We start from the raw sequence: 25,455 nt of genomic DNA on the forward strand, positions 1-25,455 counted from the left end.
GACTATCATAATGAAAAGGGACAAAAAGCCTCAAACTAAACAATCAGGAATCAAAATCGGGAGGTGGTTAAATCTGGCACCAAAATCCTAATCCAGTCCGGGATTTTATTCCAATTTATCACCAACAGTTTATTGCATTGCACTTTAGTGTTTTTTATTATACGCACATCAGATGTAACTATATAGGGAAGGGATGAAACAAATGGATTGGAATGGGATTTAGCCATTCCTGATAAGTCATCAGGAATGGCTAAATCCCATTCCAAGAAAATGTATTTTAAAAGGCTATTGCTCCTTTCAGATAAGAGTATTCACCAAAGAATGTCTGCAAAACAGATTACTCCTCAGGATCATATTTCTTTGTAATTCTGGCTTCCTCCTTTCTGGGTTTGCCACTCTTTCATTGGCTTAAACTGCTGGAATGGGGTCTGTGGAAAAGCAGTGTGTAACAAAACCTGCTTTGGCTACAAATGATCTTGGCACGTTCACTGCTCTACTCGTGACAGTCAGTCTGGCTATAGAGTACAAAACATCAACATTTTAAACTGTCATTTCTTCCTCTTAACACTAGGGGTCATTATACAGTTCATGAAAGGAAAACTTTAAAAGGGCTACAGAAACATTCAGTTACAGCAGAACATCGTTAATGCAATATAAGATCTAACTAAAATATGAGTAATGCCGTGAAAAGTGTTTGGTTAGTAAAGAACGTCACTGTACTTCAAAAGGACCAAAATATTCCAATTACCATGGAACAGTCTTTAAATGCAATTGTGTTTAGACAGTTTCAAAATTAGTTAGGATGGTTGCACTTGGTTTTTTGGCCCCATTTACTGCTTATATATATATATATATATATATATATATATATATATATATATATATATATATATATATATATATACATTATATATATATATATATATATATATATATATATATATATATATATATATATATATATATATATATATATATATATATATATATATATATATATATACACATATATATACATATATATAATATATATATATATATATATATATACATAATATATATATATATATATATATATATATATATATATATATATATATATATATATACATATATATATACATATACATATATATATATATATATATATATATATATATATACATACACACACACACACTAAATGAACGAACACCGAGTCCAGTTTCCTCTGCAAGGCTGTGAGGCTTCAATGTCTTAAGGGTTGCGATGAGAGGCACACAAGCCTACATGTCTTCCAGCTATGGCTATTATGCATATAGTCAGAAAAGGAACAAAGGAATAGAAAGCTACAGAAAGATACATGCTTAGCTGTAACTTCTATTATAGGGATTCAGAGTTTCACTGCTCAGTGCTATAAAAGTCAGGACGTTAGAGCTACAACCAGCTTGCCAGAGGATTCTTGCCGTTAACGTTGTATTTAGATTGAAAACATTTTCCTGTCCAGCTCCTTAACTTGGCTACACATCAATCCTGCCCTTTGGAACAGTACAAGAGAACGAGTTACTGTTGTAGCAAATTCCTATTTCACGCTGCTAATGCAATAAACCCCTTTAAAATTATGAACTGCCAAACACAGGCAAGCTGCTCCTGGGCGAGATTATTTCAAACCACACTGAACATTGAGGGGTATACAATTATTCTGAAGAGTGGCAGACTTAAAACAAAGGCCATCATTCAAACAGGGCCCTCACTCACGTTGTACCGATTTTGACATAGTAATCCACTGAATAGACCTGCAAGATGTTTGATTTCAGAACCTTTGCCCACAAAATGCCTTTTAATGATCTATGCTGTGCAGTATTTTAGTTGCCGTTTAGATCAATAAACTATCTGTGTGACAGATACAGACTGTACAGTATTTCAATTTGTGAATAAAAAACAAGGTGATCATTTGACTAAACAATAACAAACCATGATCAGATGCAGAGTGCAAATAAGTCCACATTGACTTAGGGCAGATGGTAGGAGACAGAGTGGTGAGGGTATGGAATGGGTTACTTAGGCATCATTATCACAATAATAAAGAATAATAGATGCCAAACCACTGGGATCCTAAAAGATGATTTGAGATCAGCTGTGAAGAACCGGATGAGCACTGATGGGCCAAATGTCCTCTTAATTTCTTATGCTTCGTATTAAAAAGAATCAAAGAACACAGCAGTGCTGGAGTCCTTGTATCTCCAAGTACTCTATAGGCACACTGTTGGTTGGCTATTATATAAAACAAATGTTGGTATTTGTTTTGTTACAGCCCTGGATTTAATCAATTTGGCTAAGCAACATGCTGCCGTCGCTATGAACCCTAAACAAAAATGTAACAGGTCGACATACCAAGACCTACCTAGCTGAAGAACTTCTGGTGACAACAACATGCAAAATATCAAATATTTAGGCTTTAACACCAAACCTATGACAGCTCATGAATCTATACGACTAAGGCTGTATGTTTCACGTTTTTTCTATGAAAAACTACTTTAGTGTAATATGTAGTTCCCTATGAAAATTCCCATTCTTGAAAGTATACACATGAGGCATAGGAAAAGTCTGCCTTATTGACACTGTAGATCACAGGTCTGTCAAATATACTGCAAATGTCATGGATATTACATTTTAATAGAAAACTAAATTGAATTAAATGCAATTGGTATAGCGATAACAAAATTGATCTAACACCTCAAATACATCAGGCACTCAGGGAAACAAAAGGATAAATCAAACCCATCTCTGCAACTGAATTACCCAGCGAGGGAAGGGGGGGGGGGGGGGGGGGGGGGGTTAGGAAACTTGACTGGTTTCCAGGCTAGGGAACAAAATACAACAAGGATAGTTAGTATGTACTAATATTTAATTGGTAAATTGTTGTTTAAAACCTTAGTTCTCATTGTAATGCTTTTAATGTGATAGTAAAGTGTGTAACTCTTGATTTTCAAAACTTATTTCGTTGCATGCTTTATAAAAATCATCTTTCTAAGAGATTCCCAGTATTGATCTATTCACTCATGTTTAACAAACACGATTTATGAGCTTTGAACAGATCTGTAATGTGGTTGATTTTTGGTCTGTTGCAATGTGTAAATGCGCCATGGTTCTCAGAGAGCGAGATTTAAAATGGGTTTATACATAATAGGACACTTAGTTAAGAGTATTAACTAACTGTCTACGATAGTCCCTAGCAGCTACACTGTATTTAGGAACCTTGCAGCCAGTTTGAATGCACTAGAGCGCCACAATTTCTTAAAACATCTTCAAAATAAATTAAAAAATCAATCCAGCCCTATATTAGGACCAATATGGTGATTCTCATGTATTTGTGCAAATCTTTTGAACATGCCAGAACATGCAGCAGGTGCTCCTGCAGTCCACAGCTCATTATTGAGAGTACAGACCTACTCCATTTATTAGATGGGGTCTGTTTTCTCTCCATCTCTGCCATGGACTACCAACCAGGCACTTCCCACTCAACATTATGTTTCTTAGCAACAATATAACTAGCGCCAGACAGTTGCATCATTAGAGAGACTAGAAATTATCCCAGCAACATTCATGTGATTAGAGTATAAACCTGCCTAATGCTTGAAGGACATTCAGTCAGAAAAAACAGTGAGATGTACACAATATATCTAAGAAATCTAAAGGGACTGACAACATACAGAACTGTGAAGAAACACTATTAACATTGATATGTATTGGCAAAGTGCCTACTAAATACCCTTAGTGTGTCACTATGAAATAAGAAATGTGTTTATCTTTGTTTCATGTGCAATTAAAACCAGCGCCTCCCATGCAAATCAGCTTGTTCCATTTACCCACATTTCAAGACCTACTGTAACAGCATTAGGGAAAATGCAGCAAATCTTGTTTACAAAAAAAAAAAAACACACCACATGCTGTATTACATCACTAAAATTGCTAGAAGGTTTTCTTCATCACAGAAACTAAGAATTAAGACATTACTAGGTTGGTCTTGGGAGAAAAAATAAAGTGACAGATTATAAAACATGAATAAAGAATTGCATCCTCAAATGTATGTAGAATCCTGCGCAGGTCCAATTTTTACCACCCAAACCCAGTCTTCTTACCCGCTTTCAGATCTGCAACCCAACAAGTCTTTGTCCTTTACACAAAGCCTCAATAAAACCCCAGTATGCCCAGAGCTACACAGCTTAATATTCTGCATCAACATGGACAGGTAACATTTAAACTCCTTCCCTGTCCTAAATCTACCTCCATTTCATTTCCAACCATGTCATCCTGCCCTGGTTCATGTGCTGCACTGAAAGTATTGGGTAGGGCCAACTTGTTTTGAGATCTTGTAAAAATAGAATTGTGGCAGTGTTTAACAGCAGAACTTTGCTTTAAATGATCTTGATAGTGTGCTTACCTACCTGGCAGACACCCTCTCCAATTTACTTTTCAGACAAATATAAAAAATTCAGACAGGGCTATTTTTAGGCACTCCAAACAGGGACATGCTGATAAGATACCGTCACAAGTGACACTAAAACCTGTCTACCCTTATACAAGGTGCAGGCACCTTTGAGTGATAGGTGAATGTGACAGATGGATGGCTCTTTGATAGAAACAGAAGTTTTTTGCAGGTATCAGGCTTTTAAAGACTAGAATCACCACACACTTGTGGTGGCTTTGACACTGGAGCAGAAACTGACCCAAGTGTCACAGCTACTGGAAGCAGGCTGATCTTTGGCATGCAAATTGAACATTTGTGAAACAGTGTTGCAACAACTGTACTGTTTTAAAAGAATATAAAAGCCAACAGAAATACTAAATGAATTGTTAACACACTGTTCTTATCTGAAGAGATACCAATCCAAGCCAAAAAATTCATGCAGTGAATTTGGAAGAGCGCTTACAGTAGTGTTTCATGGTAATTAAAAAACTAACCTTGGCAAGTAAACAGGGCGTCAAACCTGCTTGCATGGGGGATTTTTCTATAAAACAGAGGACAGACTTCATCCAAGAATGTTAATTAATATGACAGTATTATATTTAACATGTTAATTATAGCCTGAATTTAAATAACTGGACTTGTGGATTAGTGGTTTATTCAAAGCCTTATGATAAACCCCTACAGTTTTTATCCAATATTTTGTTAACACACATTTGTACATGAAGTTAAACTGGCCCACTGACAACACACTGAAAAGGTAACAGGTGTTGCATATTAAAAACCATCATTCATTTATATATATATATATATATATATATATATATATATATATATATATATATATATATATATACACACACATACATATATACATATACACACACACACACATCATTCAACTCGTTATACACTGCCTATAGAAAGTCTACACTCCCTTTCAAACTTTCACCATTTGTTGCCTTACAGCTTGGAATTAAAATGCATTCAAGTAGTTTTTTTTTCTCATTTAAATCTAAACATCCTACCCCACAACTTCCAAGTGACAAAATATTCTAGGAAATTTGTAGAAAATTAACATAAAAACTGAAATAGCTTGTTTGGATAAGTGTCCACCCCCCTTGTAATAGCAATCCTAAATTAGCTCAGGTATTACCAATCTCCTTCAAAATCACACACCAAGTTAAGTGGCCTCCACCTGTATTAAATTGTAGCGATTCACATGATTTCAGCAGTTCCTGTAGGCTCCCTCTGCTGGGTAGTGCATTTCATTGCACAAAGACGCTTTCAAAAGAACTCTGGGAAAACAGATCAGTGGATGGGTATAAAAAAATATATATATCAAAAAGGCCTTGAATATCCCTTTGAGCACCACAAAGACCCTGCCTAGATCAGGCCGTCCCTCCAACCTGGATAACTGAGCAAGGAGGAGACTGATCAGAGAGGCTACCAAGATGCCAATGGCAACTTTGTAAGAGCTACTGGCTTTTATGGCCAAGACTGGTCAAAGTGTGCATGTGACAATATCCCAAACACTCCACAAATCTGGCCTGTATGGTAGGGTGGCAAGTAGGAAGCCATTACTCAAGAAAGCCCACCTTGAATCCCATTTGAAGCATGGTGGTGGCAGCATCATGCTATGGGGATGTTTCTCATCAGCAGGGACTGGGACACTTGTCAGGATAGAAGGGAAACTGAATGGAGCAAAGTACAGAGAAGTCTTTGAGGAAAACCTACTGCCCTCAGCAAGAAAGCTGAAACTACGATGGAAGTTCACCTTTCAGCATGACAAAGACCCAAACCAGACAGCCAAAGCTACACTGGAGTGGCTGAGGAACAAAAAAGTGACCCAGTCAGAGCCCCGACCTAAATCCAATTAAATTTGTGGCATGACTCAAATTGCTGTCCATCAACGCTTCCCAAGGAACTTGACAGTGCTTGAACAGTTTTGTAAAGAATGGTCAAATATTGCCAAATCTAGGTGTGCAAAGTTGGTAGAAACCTATCCCAACAGACTCACAGCTGCAATTGCTGCTAAATGTGCTTCCACCAAGTATTAACTCGGGGGGGGGGGGGGGGACTAATCCAATTATGATCTTTCAGTTTTATATTTAATATATAATTTTTCAATAACCCCCCCCCCCAATCCCTTTTAAGTGTGGAGTATGTGTGTAGATAAGTGGAAAAATCCTCAAATGCATGAAACTGAGGCACTGACAAAATGTGAAAAGTTCAAGGGGGTGTAGACTTTATAGGCACTGTATAAAACACAAACATTTCCATGACACCTGCCTATTCTGGTTTGTCATTTAGTTTATGTTTTTTGTAAAATGCAATACAGGTCTTGCATACATACTGTCCACCTTTTTTCCTCATCTTTAAAATGTAAATGGTACTGTAATGCCCAGGATTTACAGCATTTTGCCAGGTTTAGTATACCAGTACAATAAGATACTGAGGTAGCCGCAAGCAAAGGGGGCATCTGTTTAAGAAGTTAAAACAATGAGCAGTACATTGCTGAAACAAGATAACAAAGCTTACTAAAATAACTTCCAATTGTTTTGAATGTGTTTCTAAATGTTAATTCTAAGTTTTGTTTTTTTAAACTTGCAATAAAGCAGATGGGGAATAAACCTGAACTAGATGGGGAAACGCTTTCGTTTGATTATGGCTGCTGTTCAGTCGTGAATGACTTAGTAAGTGAAATAATCTTGGTTTTAAAGTAAGTTTTGTGACCTAGTTCTATTTGAATCATGTTACTTTTAAGTGTATGGTTTTCTACATTGTTGACCGAGTCATAAGAACCCCTTTATTGCATCTTGCAGCTTGATCTGCAAGTCATTAGACTAGATCATAAAATAGTTACAACATTTAAGCAGAGATGACAAGACCGCCTTTCACTTGAACTTTAATCCAGATTCCCAGTGTGCCAAGCCAGAGGAAGTGTTTTGCTTCAAATTGCAAAGTATTAACTCAGGCTTGGCCTGCCAGAAGCAGCCGTGCATGGAGACTCCCTTGCTGAACGCTGAAGTCCTAGGTAGAATGGATCATGCTTTACCAACTTTCTAGTGCTTCTAAAATATTACCAGTAATATTTCTACTTCATACACAATTTTCTGGCCGTAAAGGGTTAAAATAAATATTAGCTAAACAAGTAGTATGAAAATGCTTGAGTATGTCTGTGTAAGCCATGTTAAAATACAGATAGGTAAATCAGCGCTTTACAAGGCTATCACACTTTGGCTGCGTGTCGACAGCATCTTGTGATACTTTGTTTACTTTTATGAATAGAAGTTCTGCCGCATGCACGCTCTATTTTATCTTGTTTGAGCATTACTATAAAAAGCTGTACTTTAAACTACGGGCCAGAGAAGCATCAGATTGCCTGTAAACTGTTCTCTCCAGATATCTGCTTGAATAAAACTACCTTTGTGATAGACTCTTGGAGACTGATTTTCTTTTGTCCCTACAGCTGCATAGTGTTTATTATTATATATTTTTGTTTACATAAAGCTAAAGTAAATTGCTACATTTACAGTCAACCTGCATTTACTCTTTGTTATTGCATTACAATAATTAGATCACAACTAATGCAAAGGCAGTTACCATGCCCTTGTAATGTGTTTGTGCGTTTATCGCTTTAAGTAGCAGCGTTCAGACTCTGGACTAGCAATGTATTTGTATTCAGTTGTTTGAAATGAAAAAAGGAATTGAAGCGTGGGTTTTTAGATGGAATCAAATTGCCGTTGCAAGTCATTTACATAAATTAAATTCAATGATTAATAAAACTGTTCATATAGCCAACATGGATTAAAAAATAAACAAAAAAAGTCCTGTCTGACAAACCTTGGACAAAGAGCCTTTGAAATCACACACCAACTTCCAAAAGACCTTTGACAAAAAGCTGTACGAAGACTAATCCAAAAGCTGTAATCTGTGGGAATACAAGCAAGTACATGCATATGGATACAAAACTTGTTAAACACTGGAAGCAGAGGACTTGTAAAAGAGGGGAACCCACGTGCTCAGTGGGGAGCTGCAAGGCTCCATGCTTGGACCTCTTATGTAGGCCTACAATCAACAATTTAGATCTGGGAGCAACCAGACTAGAGTACTGGAGTAGAACTCTTCCATCAAGTGGAGGGGTTGCACCGTGCTTGTTTTTGCAGCAGAGCTGTCAACTCCCGAGGCAGTACTACAGCATCTCGTTGGTCTGCGACTAAATGTTGTAGTCACACCCCGAAAGGGACCATGCTTGAATTGGAGAGAACAGTCAGTCCGTACAGCAGAAAGCACCCGATGTCTGTGGTGCACGGACACCAATTCTCCAGGTGGTTCCCTCGAAAGGAACCCTAGCTTGAGGCAGCAAGGTCCTAGGGCTGTTGTCAGGCTTGTGGCATAGCCTGAGGTCTTCGTTTCTGCGGCAGTACTTTTTAAACGTTGCCACGGTGCGCAGCCACAGGACTGTTATGAAAACCTCATCTGGCTGTGGTAGCAGCCAGCTGTGCTGGTCTGTGGCTGCTGGGGACTTGGGCGCTAGTTTGCCACTGGTTTGTGCATCTGAGGTGACCACTTGGACAGAAGACACCTTTGTACAAACTTGGTAGTTTTATATGTTTGTATTGTTTGGCAACTTGTTGACATTTTCATTACAGTTGTTTACTATTGCACCATGTGGTTAAGTTGGTTATGCTCAGTATAGAACTATAGATTAAATCAATTATGGTAAAATTGTCCCAACTTCACCACAGGCTACCTAAGAAATTTAAAATTGTTTTATTGTTGAAAAACACCCCCATAAAAACCCAAGCGCTTGAAATGTTTATATATACAAGTTTTGTTTTAGATGAAAGTATTTGTAACCTGTTGGAATGGCCAGACAGAGTCCACTCTAGGCTTGATCTTGCCCTGCTTGTAGAGGTCCAGTATTTTGGACAGGGCACCTCCCACCAGTTCCATCTCCTCGTCCAGGTAGCCCAGGTGATACCCACACACCGCCTTGTTGGACTGCAGCAGCTGCATGGCATTGATGCTGAACTGGTTCCACCAGGTCTTAGCCAGGGCCATCAAATTCTTCTTCTGCCCAGTCAAAAGGTTTGCAGCACCTGAGAGGAGACAAAACAGAAACGTACATTTAAACAAAACACACACCCCCATCCATCCATCATGCACTTTAACATTCCTGTCTAAAAAAACAAAACAGCAGCATTGCAGTTAAGTTTAAAATACTGGATGACCACCAGATGGCATTTGTTGACTATTAGCACACGCTAATGCCTGCGTTTCCTTTAGTCATTTATTGATTGACTGGAGTTTAGCTGTACGATACAAAATTGGCAAAGCAATGAGAAACTTTCAAATGAAAAATGAAAACACTTTGTACTTGGTACTATTTCTATATTAGAAAGCGCAGCACGGTTTTCATTTTAATGGGTCTGTACAAGTGTAGTTCTTTTTATGCAATATCATTAAATCGTTGCCAATTGTGCTTTCTTTACAAATCATTTTATTTAGAGGTAAAAGAAAACCAACCATTTTTACCATTTGCAACTACCTGGAGCAGGTACCAAACAAAAGTTACATTTTACTGGAATCATCCTATAAAATGTACCTTGACTAAAAAGATCATTGAAAACATCTTAAAGCTTTCTCCATCATGCAGAAACATAAAAAGCCGTTAATTTTTATACAGCACCTTTCATAGTGGACCACCATAAAAGCGCTTTACAAGATACGAGACTAGGGTGTGTGAACTATGTATCAGCTGCAGCGTCACTTCTGTCTCGCCCAAAAGACTGAGCACAAGGAGGTTAAGTGACTTGCTCAGGGTCACAGTGACTCAGTGGCTGAGTTGGGATTTGAACCAGGGACCTCCTGGTTATAAGCATGTTTAACCACTGGACCAGTGCAGCATATGAAGCAACTTCCTCAAATTGCCACTCGGATAAGAGATTTTGATAGGGAGGCGATGGCAGCTCAGTGAAATTACTGCCAGTGTGGTTAATTATTCTTGCATGTGTAAGATCTGTTCTAAACCAACACTCCCCCCCACTCCCTTAATGCTAACCAACCTTTTAACCAAAAACAGTTTGCGCTACACTGAAGTCTAAAAATGTAAATTTAAGTTTGTTTGCCTGAAACAACTTCAAGAACCACATATGGTGCAAGTCAAAGACTGTAGGATTTTTGCGGGCGACTTGTCACAGAATTACCCATTTGGGGCCGACGTTAATTTCTGATCAGGTTTTGATATCGTGAAAAGCATTGGGTTGTGTTCTCAAACAAAATTGATGATCGAACTAATAAGCAAATTCAGCACATTGGAGCCCTGCCTTTCACTTCTTCCTTTACTGTTAGGTTTACTCTGCCTTCTACCAAAAATGAGAAGTACTGTTTAATGCCCAAATGTTAGATAATGGATTCTTTCTTTTTTTAATATATTTGTTATTGCCCTTTATCAAGCACTGCAGTCCAGTACACTGCAGGTAGTTTACATGTAAAACGTGACAGTCTTCACTGTATATGAGCCTGGTTACTGTAGCTGAATGCATCCACTTTGTCCCTGCCTCCTAGGCAGAACCCAGTTTAAAAATGAAAGCCATGTTCTCTTTGACAATATTTGGGCTTGAAGTAGAAAGCTATCCGAGTTACAGTATGGACAGGAAGTGAATTGTTGCAGCTACCCTAGTGATTCTAGGAGGGATAACAATGAACTTCCTGTCTGTACTGAAGCGCATTTCCTTTCAGATGTAACATTGTATTAAGATCAGTTCAGGATGAGGAGCAGTTTACTTACAGAAAGGATTACTGGGCTGACCCCTAGGTTTTTATATTTGTATACCTTATGAACAGCAATAAACATCGACTGTCTCAATACTAGCCCACTGCATAATATTTGCAGTTTTTGTAGCGTGAATGTACTATTGGTCTTGACTCACTCACATATATAGTACAGACTTCACACTACAAGGCACTGAAATCAACTTTGGGGATTCTTAACTCAGAAAACCAATTGCCCTCTGGCACCAATATTGCATTCATAAATTACACAGCACTCTAAACAGGACCCTGCAGAACAGTTGTGGTGAAAATCACATGTGTGTGTCTGGCTAAAACTGACCTGCATTTTAAAAGAGAGAGGGCCACTACAAAACATTTTCAAATAACTACTGTACATGACCAGGTCTTATTATCATACACTGAACAGGTATAGGGTAGCACCAAATAGTAGATTACTTTAATCAAAGTGGCAGTTGACCAGCTGTGTCATGTGACAGTTATGAGTTTTCAAAGCAGTATTTTAAATTACCAGTAAAACAACAAGTCATGTTTGTGTGTTTACACCAGTAGCAGTATTTAAAATTGTATTCAGCTGTTTGTGAAGCATGTGGTTTCATCATATGGCACAGGCTAGGATGCAGAGCAAAAAAACTTAGCATTGTAATCAGAACATACTGTTTATGCTACATACAATAAATAAATTGAAGGGGGTCACAAGTCAAGTTAGCAATAAATATCTGCTTAACGATCAGGCACGTACAGGGAATCATTTGCTACACACTATCCATGCTTCCAAGAATATTATATTAAGATATCAAAAAAGTGACTGGTCCCTGCAAACAAAGGCTATACCCACTTCACTTTAGTAATTCAGTATGTGTGTTTTGCTTTATTTATTTATTTAAACCAGGGAGTGTTCGATTTCATTTTTTTTTATCCATAAAATATAAAAAATTGTGTTGTCCACCCTGTGCCTCAATGATAAACCCATACAGTTGGAGAAAGAGCGAAATGACCCAAGTTTGACAGACTATCCCCAGCAATGAATAAGCACTCAAACGCCTTAAAACAGCACAACCCATTGTAGTGCTCTCACCATTAGCCCTTCACTATCAAAAGTGACATTTGTCTAAATCCCCTCTCCATTTAAAAAGAGTGGGAGATAAAGCCTGCAGTCAAGAGTTCCATCTCCCTCCTACGTGCCGAACACTGCTCTATCTGTAGCCATGGGACAAAGGGATCGAAGACAGCTTTCTGCCAAAGAAAGGGGATATGCTACACACATGCATTCCAATTTCACTGGTATGAAACAGCAATTGTTGGTTTGTACATACTTTTGATAGTAGCTCAATGAGCATGTAGAATTATTTGGCAAGCAGTTCTTGCTTTCAACAACCTTGGCCAGCTTACATTCATCATGCATGCTTCAGCTGCCTACTGTACATCATAACTGCTTAACATCACAAGCAGGGGTCACGTGATGATGTCAGAGTGAGCAAACGCAAGTTGGGAAAGTGTCTAACCCACAAATACAATATAATAATCTGGGCATTTACAGCATAACTTCCAAACCCAATGTAGTTGGTCCAAAAGGTTTACATATTCTGCTCCTTCTCCAGAGATAGGCTTGGTAATACTTTTAGAATTAAAGATGGTACAGGTGTCGTTGCAGGCTATAATACAGGTGATGGCTGAAGAAGTCACTCCCATAAAAAGTAGTGTAAACTGTTCAAGAATGGCAATGGTGGAAGACTGCATATCATACAGATAAATCACAGGGGAAAAAAAAAAAAAAATTATGGCCATATATACAAAAGGGACTAAAAAACTGGATTAAAAAAAAAAAAAAAAAAAAAAAAAAAATACAAAAAACCCCACATACCCCCACTATTCAAATTATTCATCCCAGGCACCCTGATCATGTGGCACAAGATGGGGCGGTTCACTGTGACTTATAGCCAGCAAGGTGTAGACCAGGGCAGCATAACCCTAAACAGCTTTGGTCTTGTGCATCTGATCCACAAACATTTTATATAATCTATCTATATCAGAAAATAGATCATTGTGCCTTCAATGTCACCATCTCTGATTTTGCAAAGATTGCATGAAAATGTTAAGTTTGCTGCACTAGGATAGGTCTGTCTTCAGTGCAGCAGCAACATTCCAAAACACTCATTCAAGGCTCTCTCCTAATATGGTCACCTACTGGAAATACACAAGACAGACCTCGTTTTGGTCAGGTCTGAATTGAGTATATTGATACCAATGTGGGCAATTTCCCAGAAGGGAGGTACTACCATCACATTGAAGATGGAATACCTGTTTAACAAATGTTACTATTTTAATATTATTGTCTAACATGGAATGTTAACTGTCTTAACACATGTTAAAAGGGGAACAGTACTAACCTACCTGAACATAAAAGCAGAATTTTTTTTTTTATATTATATCTATCTATCTATCTATCTATATACACACACACACACACTTTCAAAATAAATTTGTTGAAACAAGATGTATACAGGCTCAAACAGCCATGGCTGGGGTCCTCTTAACATAATATATGTGATCTATACAGACTAGCTAGGACAGCTCAGAACCAGCACTGATGCTGCATTTAGGTCTGAATTGCCTATACCGTCCGAGCAGTCATATTTTATGTAGTCTCTGAACCACCTTACTCCTGTGTGAAAGGCTGTGCAGGTACTGAAGCGCTATAGTGGGTGTGGTTTGAAAATAAACACCCCATGTGACTGTATACCTGACGTGTTGGGTATTTGTTACACCCTTTAATTTTTTTTTCTTGATCAGCCAAGGTAGTAATCCAAGTCTGAAATAAATTAAGGAATTGTTAACAAGGTGAATTCTAAAATAGAAAGGACAGTGACGCTATAATTTATTGGTGAATCGCCATTGCCATGACAACAACAATCTGTTCCCTGACAGGTTTGAAAGTTGTACTCGCATGATCCCTTTGCTGGGTGAAAGGATGACAGTATTATACTGATAGACTACAATTTTGTGCTGTGTATGGGTATTTTAAATAATTTAAAACTTCTCTGGAGAGGGCTCAGCAGCAACGTTTGTGTGAAAGTGGCTTAAATGTGGAGTATTAATACTTTTTGCAAAGTCATTAAATGTGGCAATCCAGAAGGAAATAAGTGACAGTGAAGGAAGTCCTGATATTACTGGCAACTGTAAACAATCATCATCTCATTCTGGCAAAGACATGCGCGGAATGTGGTGGACCCAGGGTTCTTTGTTAATGCAGGGAAACATTTTGTAGTTGGGAGACCTGCCTGTAGTTATAGGGGAGATTAACTCAACCCAGAACTTGTTTCTGGATAAACCAACACCAGAGAATACTAAGAATCCCAGTAACTGTAGCGCTCTCGCAGAACTAAGCAGAGAGGTTGGCCTGACCAACATGGTGATTAACACACCTCCCAGAAAGGTGCACAAAATGTCATCTACAACCAATCATTTTTTAAACTCCAAAAAAACTCTAGTGATGGGTGTCAGTAAATGCGACACAGGACTTCTTGCAATAGCTGTGAATGTGGATCTTATAATGGGTGTGGGGAGGAAGCCAGACGAAACACACATTAGTATATTATAGGACTCTAGCTCAAACCAGTCATACTTCAAAAAGAAATGTAATTATTTATTATTAATAACAAAAAGGTTCAACACAATACAGCTTTGTGGTATGGGAAGCTTTTAAGCATATATAAAAAAAGGGGTGAACTGATTAAAATGACATCCAGAAATAGATTTAGAAAAGGTAAGCAAAGTTGAAAGACAACATTAAGGAATCGGAGACAACATATGTTTGTAATCCTTCCGCAGAAAAACTACTCAAATTTAACTATTAATTGAGTTTAAATTACCCCCCCCCCCCCCCCCCCAAACAGAATATGCACTTGTGGCAAGGATAGCGTCACTGGCAAGGCTGATCCACCATGTAAATCACTTTATTCACCACAGCACACTTCTCACAACACCAGCACCACATACATTAACATCAACTCTCATTCAACCAACATCTAAACTCAACACCCTTTACATTACCCTGTGACTGGAGCCTAATTAAATCATTGTTTCAGCAGGGAGGAATTTCACTAGCCCCCACCCCCACTACACTGGCAGGGCTTTTAACCCCGTCACAGCACCATACAGATTAAAACAAACCAATTACAAAATCAGGAGAGAAAGCAAAAAAACTAAAACTACTACCATGCCAACTTAAATACAGAAATTAAACCAGTATTCCAACAGTTAGAGGAGACTGGACAGCTACATACAGACCATGGCTAGCTCACTAAAATTACAAAAGGTCCAGTTAATAGAAGGGAGTCTTTAAATGGCCAAACTTGAAATCTTATCATTTTGCCTTCTTTAACTCAAATAGCTTCTTTGGAGAGACAAGGAATAAAAGACCAGAAACATTGAAGCAAAGATCTCTCGCTCTCTCAAACTTAATACACTGGCACACACAGGGCTAAAACAAACTAAGTGCAGGCAAATAACTTATTTAGTATGACAATTATCACCCCCCCCCCCCCCCCCCCCGATTTGGAATAGCCAATTATTTTTAGGCTCAGCTCACCACTACCACCCCCGTGCTGACTCTGGAGCATCGACGACAAACGCATGCTGTCTTCCGAAGAGTGTGCCGTCAGCCAAGCCCTGGTGCCTGGCCAGACCACAGGGGTAGACGGTGCGCGAAATAACTGCTCCATCTTCTAAAAATGTTTTCTACAAATGACATCACTCAGTATTTAATCAAGGATGTCCAGAATGGTTGTTATATTCAGTTGCTTGCAAGTTGTATGCATATACTATGTTAGATATTTCTACTTTTATGAAAGTACCTTTTTAACACACACACACATTTATATATATATATATATATATATATATATATATATATATATATATATATATATATATATATATATATATATATATATATATATATACATATATATACACACACACACACACACAATAATGTTGCATATTTCAAAAGGTAAGAGGAGAGAGATTAATAGATGGACTTCAGTGTGTTAGAGCCCATTAAGTAAGTGTGCTTCCTCCTTTGAATGAAATATTTCCTTGGCAGAGTTTGCAAATTCAGTTCTCTCCTGCTTGGTAAAGAAATTCCACCCAGTGCTTTGTTTGGATGCCATTGTTATGTATTCATAAGAGAATTTAGTGATCAAGAGCGGCGCTTTATTGTTACAGCCAAACAGACGCACATGTCTCTTGCGACTACCGTCAAAACCCAGCTAGCTCAATTTACAGTAACAATAAGTGCTGTACTATTAGTTTTAAAACTGAACATAAGCCATGTTAACAGCAGCAGAATATGGCAGATAGGTCACAAAGAATCCCACAGCATGATTCGCATTTATCAATAACCATTTAAAACAGATTTTATTATTAATAATGTTTAGATGTCTCCAGTAGTGAAAAACGTTACACAAGTCTACAGATCTGAAATGACTAAATCTATACTATAGTATTTAAACATCTATCATGCACTTTAAACAATGCGATTTTTATTTACTCATTACCCAGGTATTTCACAGTGGGTACCCAGTTCCGGATTTTCCACCTGTGACAATTAAAGTCAGGAGCTGCTACTGATATACAGCAGTGTGCAAATTTATCAGATCAAGATGTGTCATTTATATTCTTTATATGCCCACCTGCATGAAAGCCTCTGGGTGTGAGAGAGAATTTCAATTTTTGGTCAGTAACCAGTGAAATGGAAACGACAGGCACTAGTGTGTAAAAATGTTAGACCACTTTGTGCTTTAAAAAATTAGGCATCTTAAAACAACTTCTAAAAAGTCTCATGCATTCTACCATTTTTGACTGTTCATTTTCTCTTAATATTTAACATTAATTGCAAGTGTGGCCTCAAAGTCCAATTAGATGAGACATATCACTAAAATCTGCCTACTTGTGACAATTTTACAAGATTCAGTTAGTGGTTTGATTTAAAATGCACAAGACAGATGCAATGGGGTGTTCCAACACAGCTGCAGGCTACTGTAAATAAACCATAAGGAAGTTCTGTGAACAGAAAGATGCAGTCCTCACCGTATGCAATGAGTTTGCCCATCGGTTTGAGGAGGTTAAAGGCCTTACAGGTGTCAGATCCACCAAGGGGGTCCAGCACAATATCAACTCCTATAGAAAGGGGCGAGAAGAGAAGGTACATTAAAACAAGATCCAGGAGAAAGAACAAATACATTCCTATAGGAGGCGCAGAGCAGAAAATAGTTTGGTGTGAGATCGGTTCAAAATCAATAGTTATCATATTCACCAAGTAGAGTGTGACCAACATGTGAGTCAGCGAAATAGCTGAATGAAATGTAAGATTACAATTATAGTGCCATTTAACAGACACAGTACTTTATAAAACACTGATTATGTCCAGGTAAAAGTTTAAATGTAGATGCATTGACAGGAGTGGAATGTGTGGGTATTGCAATATAAAATTTGAAGTAAACACACTGGGTAATAAGTCAAAAGAAATGTGTATGCACATTACCAATATGCAGAACAAATACAATACATCTCCCACTGCATGGTCTCTCTCCAGGCTTGCATAGTTGAATTATTTGGGATGTAAAGACATCTAACCTGAAACCCCAGTGTCAACACAGAGCAGTGCTTCTTTCTAAAACATTGGCCTGGGTCCCAGCACAAATACACAAAACATTACAGTATAAAGATGTTTTGTATCATTTATTTTCACTTTCCATGCAGCAATGTAAACCTGTCTGTGCAATGACATTGGAGACTTCAATATTGTTGTTTTGCCTGTTGAATAGATATAGTACTGACATACCTCAACCACCCAAACCCTTGTGAGATTCAAAATCTGGTGCCTAGTCTGCTTTGTGTATTGCCTGTATAATAAACACCAAGTTTTGTGACTTCAAACACCACCCATTAATTCAACGATCCAGTCAAGATGGTTTGAGGTTCAATTCAAAAGACTGGGGCAAGCAAGAAGTGATGGTCTGAAGGCATGCTCTGAAATCTGCTCCAAAGGGTACAATTGGGTCTGAAAATGGCTAAAATCATGTTATGAGAAGGCTAAGAGGAGACTGAAATCAGCTCTGAAGAGGGCCTTGTTCCGTTCCCTGCGATTGACTGAACCAGGAAACTGCATTGACCAGCAAACAGGTCTGTTTTATTATTTCGTTGCTTGAAACCACGGAACGAAGTCAAGCAAGAAGCCAGCAGCTGTTCCTCTGAAAGGTCCTGTGGCCCGCTACAAAAGAATTGCAACAAGAACACGTACAAACTTTTCAACTGCAATGCATTCTTTGAACCAGGGTTAGCAGATTTAAAAATCATTGTTTCATTTACTACCTATTTTATATAGTTTAAGGAAAAGACATGAAGTGTGTTTTAATTTTTGTTTATTAACAAACATCTTAAACTCTTACTGTCCATAAACTAAAACTGTCGTTATGGCTGTCTTCGGATCACAGCGCAAATGTTAGTGAAGCACGAACTGTGCTTGCAACACAAATGGAGTGAAGACAAAAAAATGTCTGCACTGAAATGGTATTCTGAAGAACTGCCTTGTCTTCCTGTTATACAGCGCCTGCCCCATCATTAACATATCCACCCAAGCGATTCCGAGGACTGTGCAGTACAAAATGGACAATAGAGCTCTGTGTTGAGACCCGCTGAAACCAGGTTTATTTAGTGGCGCGATCAGGAACTTTAACTGAACACACTATAAAAAAGCAAGAGCAGTCTTAAGTAACAACTGCGTGACATAGAAGAAAACAAAAGAATGACTGGAGGGGGATTTCTCTGGCATACTCCATCGCTAAATTCTTGTAGTTCACATTTAGGATACCAGAATAAATAAATTTGCTTTATTTATGTGTTAATTTAAGATTGAGTAAACTTAGTTTGCTATGTAACTATAAACAAACCACCATTTCCAACATCCTTAATTTAGTTTGGAGGTACTGTAGAGCTACAACTACAGTACTATAAAAATTAAATAATTTTAATACACTGATATTTTTTACATTTGCTTATGTAAAAAAACCAACGAATATTATATATATATAGTTAGTTATCAAACAATATCAATGTTAAATTATTAATATCAATTAATATATATATGATATATATATATATATATATATATATATATATATATATATATATATATATATATATATATATATATATATATATATATATATATATATGTGTGTGTGTATAACAATATATAGATATATATATAATATATATATTATAACCATTTAGGTTTGCACCATTGTCAGTTTGGTAAATCAACACGGTAAAACTAATTTGATAAATTAGTTATTGGAATGTCGGACTCCGCTCTGAATGGGAAGTTGAATTCATTCAAGCATTTTGATATGAAATATGACTGACAAACTAGAAACGAGTATTGAAAATACCAAAGCAATACACACCACTTTGTGATTAACCATTATTGATATCTTAGCCATGTATGCCAATAACATTGTGGTGATTGTAATCTTTTGACTAAGGAATCAATGAGCTGTATACCTTTCATGATATCTATAACCAACAGCCTTTTCTTTCTGTAATATTAGATTAATTGTGCATCCTTTTTATTCTTAAACAAAATCTTGTTTTATACTTGACAAGTTGTGTGAATGTCAGTTATTGTCAAGGGAATCTGAGTTTTACATGATCCAGAACTTAAACTTGATATGCCTCATTTCTTACAATGACGTCCGAGTGGGCAACTACAGACTAATTTATATTTCAATAAATTGTATAACTAATTCACTACACCAGAGTATCCCAAACAGCGAACTTACTTTACCTTCTTGCCGTCTTTAGAAAATAATTGCCAAACATCGGAATGCACTGTATTTGTAGCTCAGTCGATATAGTATTTGAAACTCTAGCACAACGCTCTTAACTTGCTCTTACTTTGAAGACTCCTCCACAAATCCAATATCAGTAAACTCACAGGGGGCAGGGCGGGGGGGAGGTGGTGAGATCAATCGTTAGCGCACGTTCAGTGAGTCAGACCGGGGGGGGGGGGGAGAAGCTCTGCACTTAATGCAAATAAAATTGCAGATTCAAAATGGAAGAAAAATATAAAAAAAAAAAACCTTTACATAAAAAGGATACACAGGCTTGACTAGCAATGGTTGTCAATTATCACCCACCTACTTATTCCAATTGAGCAGATTTCCACTCTGGAAGGCATTCACACAGGCATAATTAGTTGGGCATAATTTCTTACTTGCTTTGAAGTTTCATTGTTAGTTGCTATAGTTATCTTGAGGCTAATAAATTTTTATATTGTAAACATTAAATGGCACACACAATTAAGCCGAGGCGAGTAAGGTGACAAAATGGTTATAGTGCAGACTACTTTGGATTTATAATAACATTGCGAAATAGAAAGCAAATGTGCGTTTCCAAGATATGTACAATATCTTTCATACATGTATAGGCCTAATCAATCTACATACCACATCACAACCAAAAAATGCTTCACATACTGGTAGAGTGTTAAGGTGAAGGGTTTCGCCCACATGAAGACCCTAACTATTTCACAGCCGTGAAAACAGTCACACAGACCGTGAAATTAATTCTTAACCGAGAAAATGGTCTGTTTACTTTTACCCTGCACTTAAATCCAATTAAGTTGTGTATTAGTCCAGGCTCCTTAAGTGATCAACTTCAAAAAGAAACCTGGACAGGATTTACCGATTGACACAATAAGCGCTCTGGGCTCTCCTCACTGATTGGTAGATATTGGTATCCTGGGAGATCTGAACTGATCTTGAGAGTGAACATTTCACAAGTGTCCAAAATGGATTAATCTACAATAAATTTTGCATTCTACTGGTGGCAAGCCATTTTGCACAAACTAATGTTTCATTACATACGTTGAACTACAATCCAGCGGCATTTACTCAGGCAGCAATCAAAAACAAAAAAGGTTGCACACAGTGCATTGCTTCAAAACGAAAAAATAAATAATTCTGAAACAGCAGCATGTGACAAAGTAGTAAATGTTAAATATTAGTTTAGCTGAAGACTGAGGGCTATAGTTGGGACTGATTTAAAAAAAAAACAGATCAGTAATGGTTTGAAAGAATGTTTATAATTCAATGCGATTAAAATGTAAAAAAAAAGGCAACACTTGTTAAATGTTTAACATTATTACTTGGTTAGACTGTTGAGTAGCACACAAGCTGCTTATTATGAAACGCTGAAAGTATTTAAACAAACAATGACAAGTTTAATTAAAAAAAAAAAAAAATTCTAGCCTACTTCAGACGTAAAAATAGGCTTGTGTTATTTTGAAACACCACTGCTTAATAACTAACAAAATGTTAGAGTTGGTGTTGAACTTTAAACTTGTTCATGGCCCCGCAGCAACAGTAGCCTAACTTAATATAAAATAACCCCCCACCCAAACAGACATCAAAAACTAAATATTCTACCAACATATTTTTACACAGTTATACCAATTTCAATCAGGATTACAGATTCTAAAATTATTTTGCGTCTTTAAAATACAAAAACAGACATTTGCTTTTCCATTTAATCAGCGTTTCAAAAACCCACATTTGGTCATTTTACTAAGCATTTTTAAACTAATAAACTACTATGCTATAACAAACATCATATTCATCATGGTAAAGTTGAGTTCTTGCCTGTAAACAGCAATGCATTTCACAACTCCTTGCCTGCAGCTTAATGTTATTTACATTATCGCTGATAAATTGCGGTTTGCGGTTCAAGTTACATCTACATATTAAGTGGAAGCTGAGAATATTTAAAAAAATAACTTCTTATACCAACACAGTACTGGCATCATTTTAGTAGCACAGCTATTTATCCTAATTATCTCATTTGTGAGAAAACTTCAAAGTTTATAGAAATATTTAAATCAGGGGCCAGTTCTCAAAAAAAAAAAAAAGGATCTGATCGGAGCTTGAGTGCTCCTTGAGGATTAAAGGTCATGACTTTGTAATTCCATGACTCAGAAGCACGTGAATAATATGACACTTTGCCACACTGCTCACTCATGACAACATTGTGCCAACAATTCATTGTTTTGAAGGATTGCTGCAACAATAACCTCTTTGGATCTTTTAAATTAGACTAATATTTTATTTTTTAGATAGAATAATCTTCACGCATGCCCCAGCAACAAAAATTGCCCAACTCCCCCCCCCACTTTTGAAACCAGTTACACCGCTGCCTTACATCCCTGTGAATACGTAGAACAGGATTTTAAAAGTATATTTCTTAGTATTATTTCAGAAGTGCAAATATATGTATAGGTTTTAAAATTTACCAATACTTACATTTTGTAAAAAAAAATACAAGTGACATTTTCTTGATATCTACATCTCACTGGGTGCACACACTATGTATGTGTGATTTTATATATATATATATATATTATATATATATATATATATATATATATATATATATATATATATATATATATATATATATATATATATATATATATATATATATATATTACATCTATATACATATATATATATATATATATATACTTACATATATATATATATATATATATATATATATACATATATATATATATATATATATATATATATATATATATATATATATATATATATATATATATATATATATATATATATATATATATATATATATTTATACACATATATACACACACTACTATATATTACATTACACACACTAATTTAATAGATTTCCTGTTTCACACCAGTCCCAGAACAGTATAAATACTATAACCATTTATTGGAATCTGGGCATATGATAGATTCTGCAATTCAGCTTGCATCTTTGTTTAGTGGTTTTGTTCTTTGAATATTAAAAAAAAAAAACCCACAAACACCACAACCACCCTACCGGTTGTTCAAATAAGCCCATAAGTGTATTACTTATGTTTGCATGAAAAAAACTTAAGCTTCATCAGTTGGTTAACCCGGTCCTCTTTCACATGGATTGACGTTGCTATGTGAATTTGTCCATATGAAGAAATAATTCAGCATCACAGAATAGGCAATAACTAATTGGGAAATAGTTCTTCTGCATTTCTCCAAAATTTGGAGTTCACTACAATTCTCTTTTGTATAGTGTAGTTGATATCCCTCCCTTTGGTTTTTGGTTTGCTTACTGTAAATCAATCTAAAAAACACAGAAGGGGCTCTTTATTCAAGCATGTTGTGGGTCCTTACTGCTTTCAGAAACATGAGCCATTTAAAAAAAAAAAAAGTTTTATTCTGCATTGATCAGGGTTGTAGTAACTCAATTGTTCAAAAGCTTAGTGCATAGTTCTGACACACTGTATAATTCTTCCATCTGTGCTGTGCAACTCTTATGCAAGTACTCTACGTATTAATCCTGCAACTTGTACATTTGATGAATTAATGTTACAGCTTTCAAAGTTATACCCATCAGTATGCAGCACACCAGGTGGATATTGAAGCATGCAATCTCTCAAATGTTGAGTTTGTTGGTGCATCTACTTGTTCTAAAACGGCAAATCAAGGTAATCCTCTTTAAACGCATCAATTTCTAAAATGGCAATAATTGTCCCTTATTAGGGGGGCGTTCTCTAATGGACCAGAATTATGGGTTGATTAGTTTATTCTTTTGATAATAGCTGGAGTGCCTACACAGACATCTGGATGTTTAGGGCTGAACTGCAAGTTAAACAAAACAAAAAAGACACACACAAGGTCGAGCCCTAGTTATTAGCTACTGTACTGTTTTTATCTACATGCCACAAGCCATTTCAACCCACCCCCCCCCCCCCCCCCCCCCCCCCCCCCCCACCCAAAAAAAAAAAAAAAAAAAAACACCACCACACAGTGTTGGTTTAAAGCCGTGCGCAAATTTATGCCTGTATCTGCCGAGAAATCAGAACTAAAATTTCAAATGAAGTTCACCTCATATGGCTCTATTCCTTCAATGTGTTGCAATACATCTAGTGTCTCACACGCATAGGGCTGTGTGTTTGAATGAACTCGAGTACATCTACAAGTTGCTGGACCTGTATCCTAACCTCAGTATTACGGACTTGCGTCTGCTTTTGAAAGTGCCTGTCACAGTAGCATCAGGAAAGAGAAGCTTTTCTTCCCTGAACACAGAAAATATAAAAACACAGGTTTATTTTCTACAATGGTCGCAGGGACTTTAACTTGAAGATATCATTTGTGTGCCACAGTTTCCAAAAAACAGGATTTCAACTGAATAAAGCGAAAGGTTAGTTTCTAGCAGTCTTTTTTGTGATTGTTGTAGTAAAATGCAACACGTTTAATAGTGTCGTTGCCCGTTTGAAAGTCATGGCATCGTAGTACTGCTGGGAAGAATAGGGACCCCGAAAATCAAGCTTCGCATGGGGCCACCGTGGGACAAAACCACATAACACTAACGAACTGGCATCTCAGCCCACAGAAATGAATGGAAAGGCAAGGGCTGTACGCGAACCATATGCAAGTGCTCTAGTTTAGAAATATGTACATGCCTTATGCTACTAAATCACAACAGGTTTAGCCTGAAAAAAAAAAACCTACAAAGAGAAACATAAGATTTGAAACTAAGCAGACAGTCAATTCGAGAAGCAAAGTTTCTCATTAGAACCATACCATTTTTACATTGCTTCAACATTTGCGATTTTAACAGAAGCATTGGGGAATTACTTTGTAAACTCACTTCTGTTGCAAACCGTGATACGATTCGAATGCATGTTGTTTGTTTTACATGTTGAAAATGACAATAAAGTGGCACTTTGAGATTCCCCTGCCTTTCTACTTTGGGAAGTAGTCTGCCGTTTGTATTGCCTTTAATAAACTAATTACTTCTGTCCACTCTACAATATGTTCTGTGCATGCACACAAGGCAAATATGAAAAAGTGAAGATATAATTACTTTTGACCACTTGATTCTATATATTTAGCACAACCTCCATATACACAAAGATTATGTATATTATGTAAGATTATTCAACCTCTGCTAAAAAGGTCCTTACAAATTTTTATAAAAATCGGTCAAGCAGTTCTCTATAATCCCTGGCTGAATGTGTCCTTGGCAAGAGAGCACTGTTTATATTAACTCACACTCAGTCGGTTACAGGTTTCCTTGTCTCATGGTCGTAGTACATTGTGTTACTGTATTGAATA

The 25,455-nt window shown here is 36.9% G+C and overlaps 1 protein-coding gene across 1 annotated transcript in view; it reads right to left on the bottom strand.

The window, feature by feature from the left end:
• The window catches only part of vat1 (vesicle amine transport 1), a 51,837-nt gene that overhangs the window by 4,455 nt on the left and 21,927 nt on the right, over positions 1 to 25,455 (bottom strand). Inside the window, exons 4-5 of the mRNA XM_041231519.1 lie at positions 17,339 to 17,428; positions 9,311 to 9,552 (exon numbers count right to left, since the gene is read on the bottom strand). Coding sequence (XP_041087453.1) covers positions 9,311 to 9,552; positions 17,339 to 17,428 — 332 coding nt within the window. The remainder of the gene's footprint in view (positions 1 to 9,310; positions 9,553 to 17,338; positions 17,429 to 25,455) is intronic.

Source organism: Polyodon spathula, chromosome 28 (assembly GCF_017654505.1).
Source record: "Polyodon spathula isolate WHYD16114869_AA chromosome 28, ASM1765450v1, whole genome shotgun sequence".
NCBI lineage: Eukaryota > Metazoa > Chordata > Actinopteri > Acipenseriformes > Polyodontidae > Polyodon > Polyodon spathula.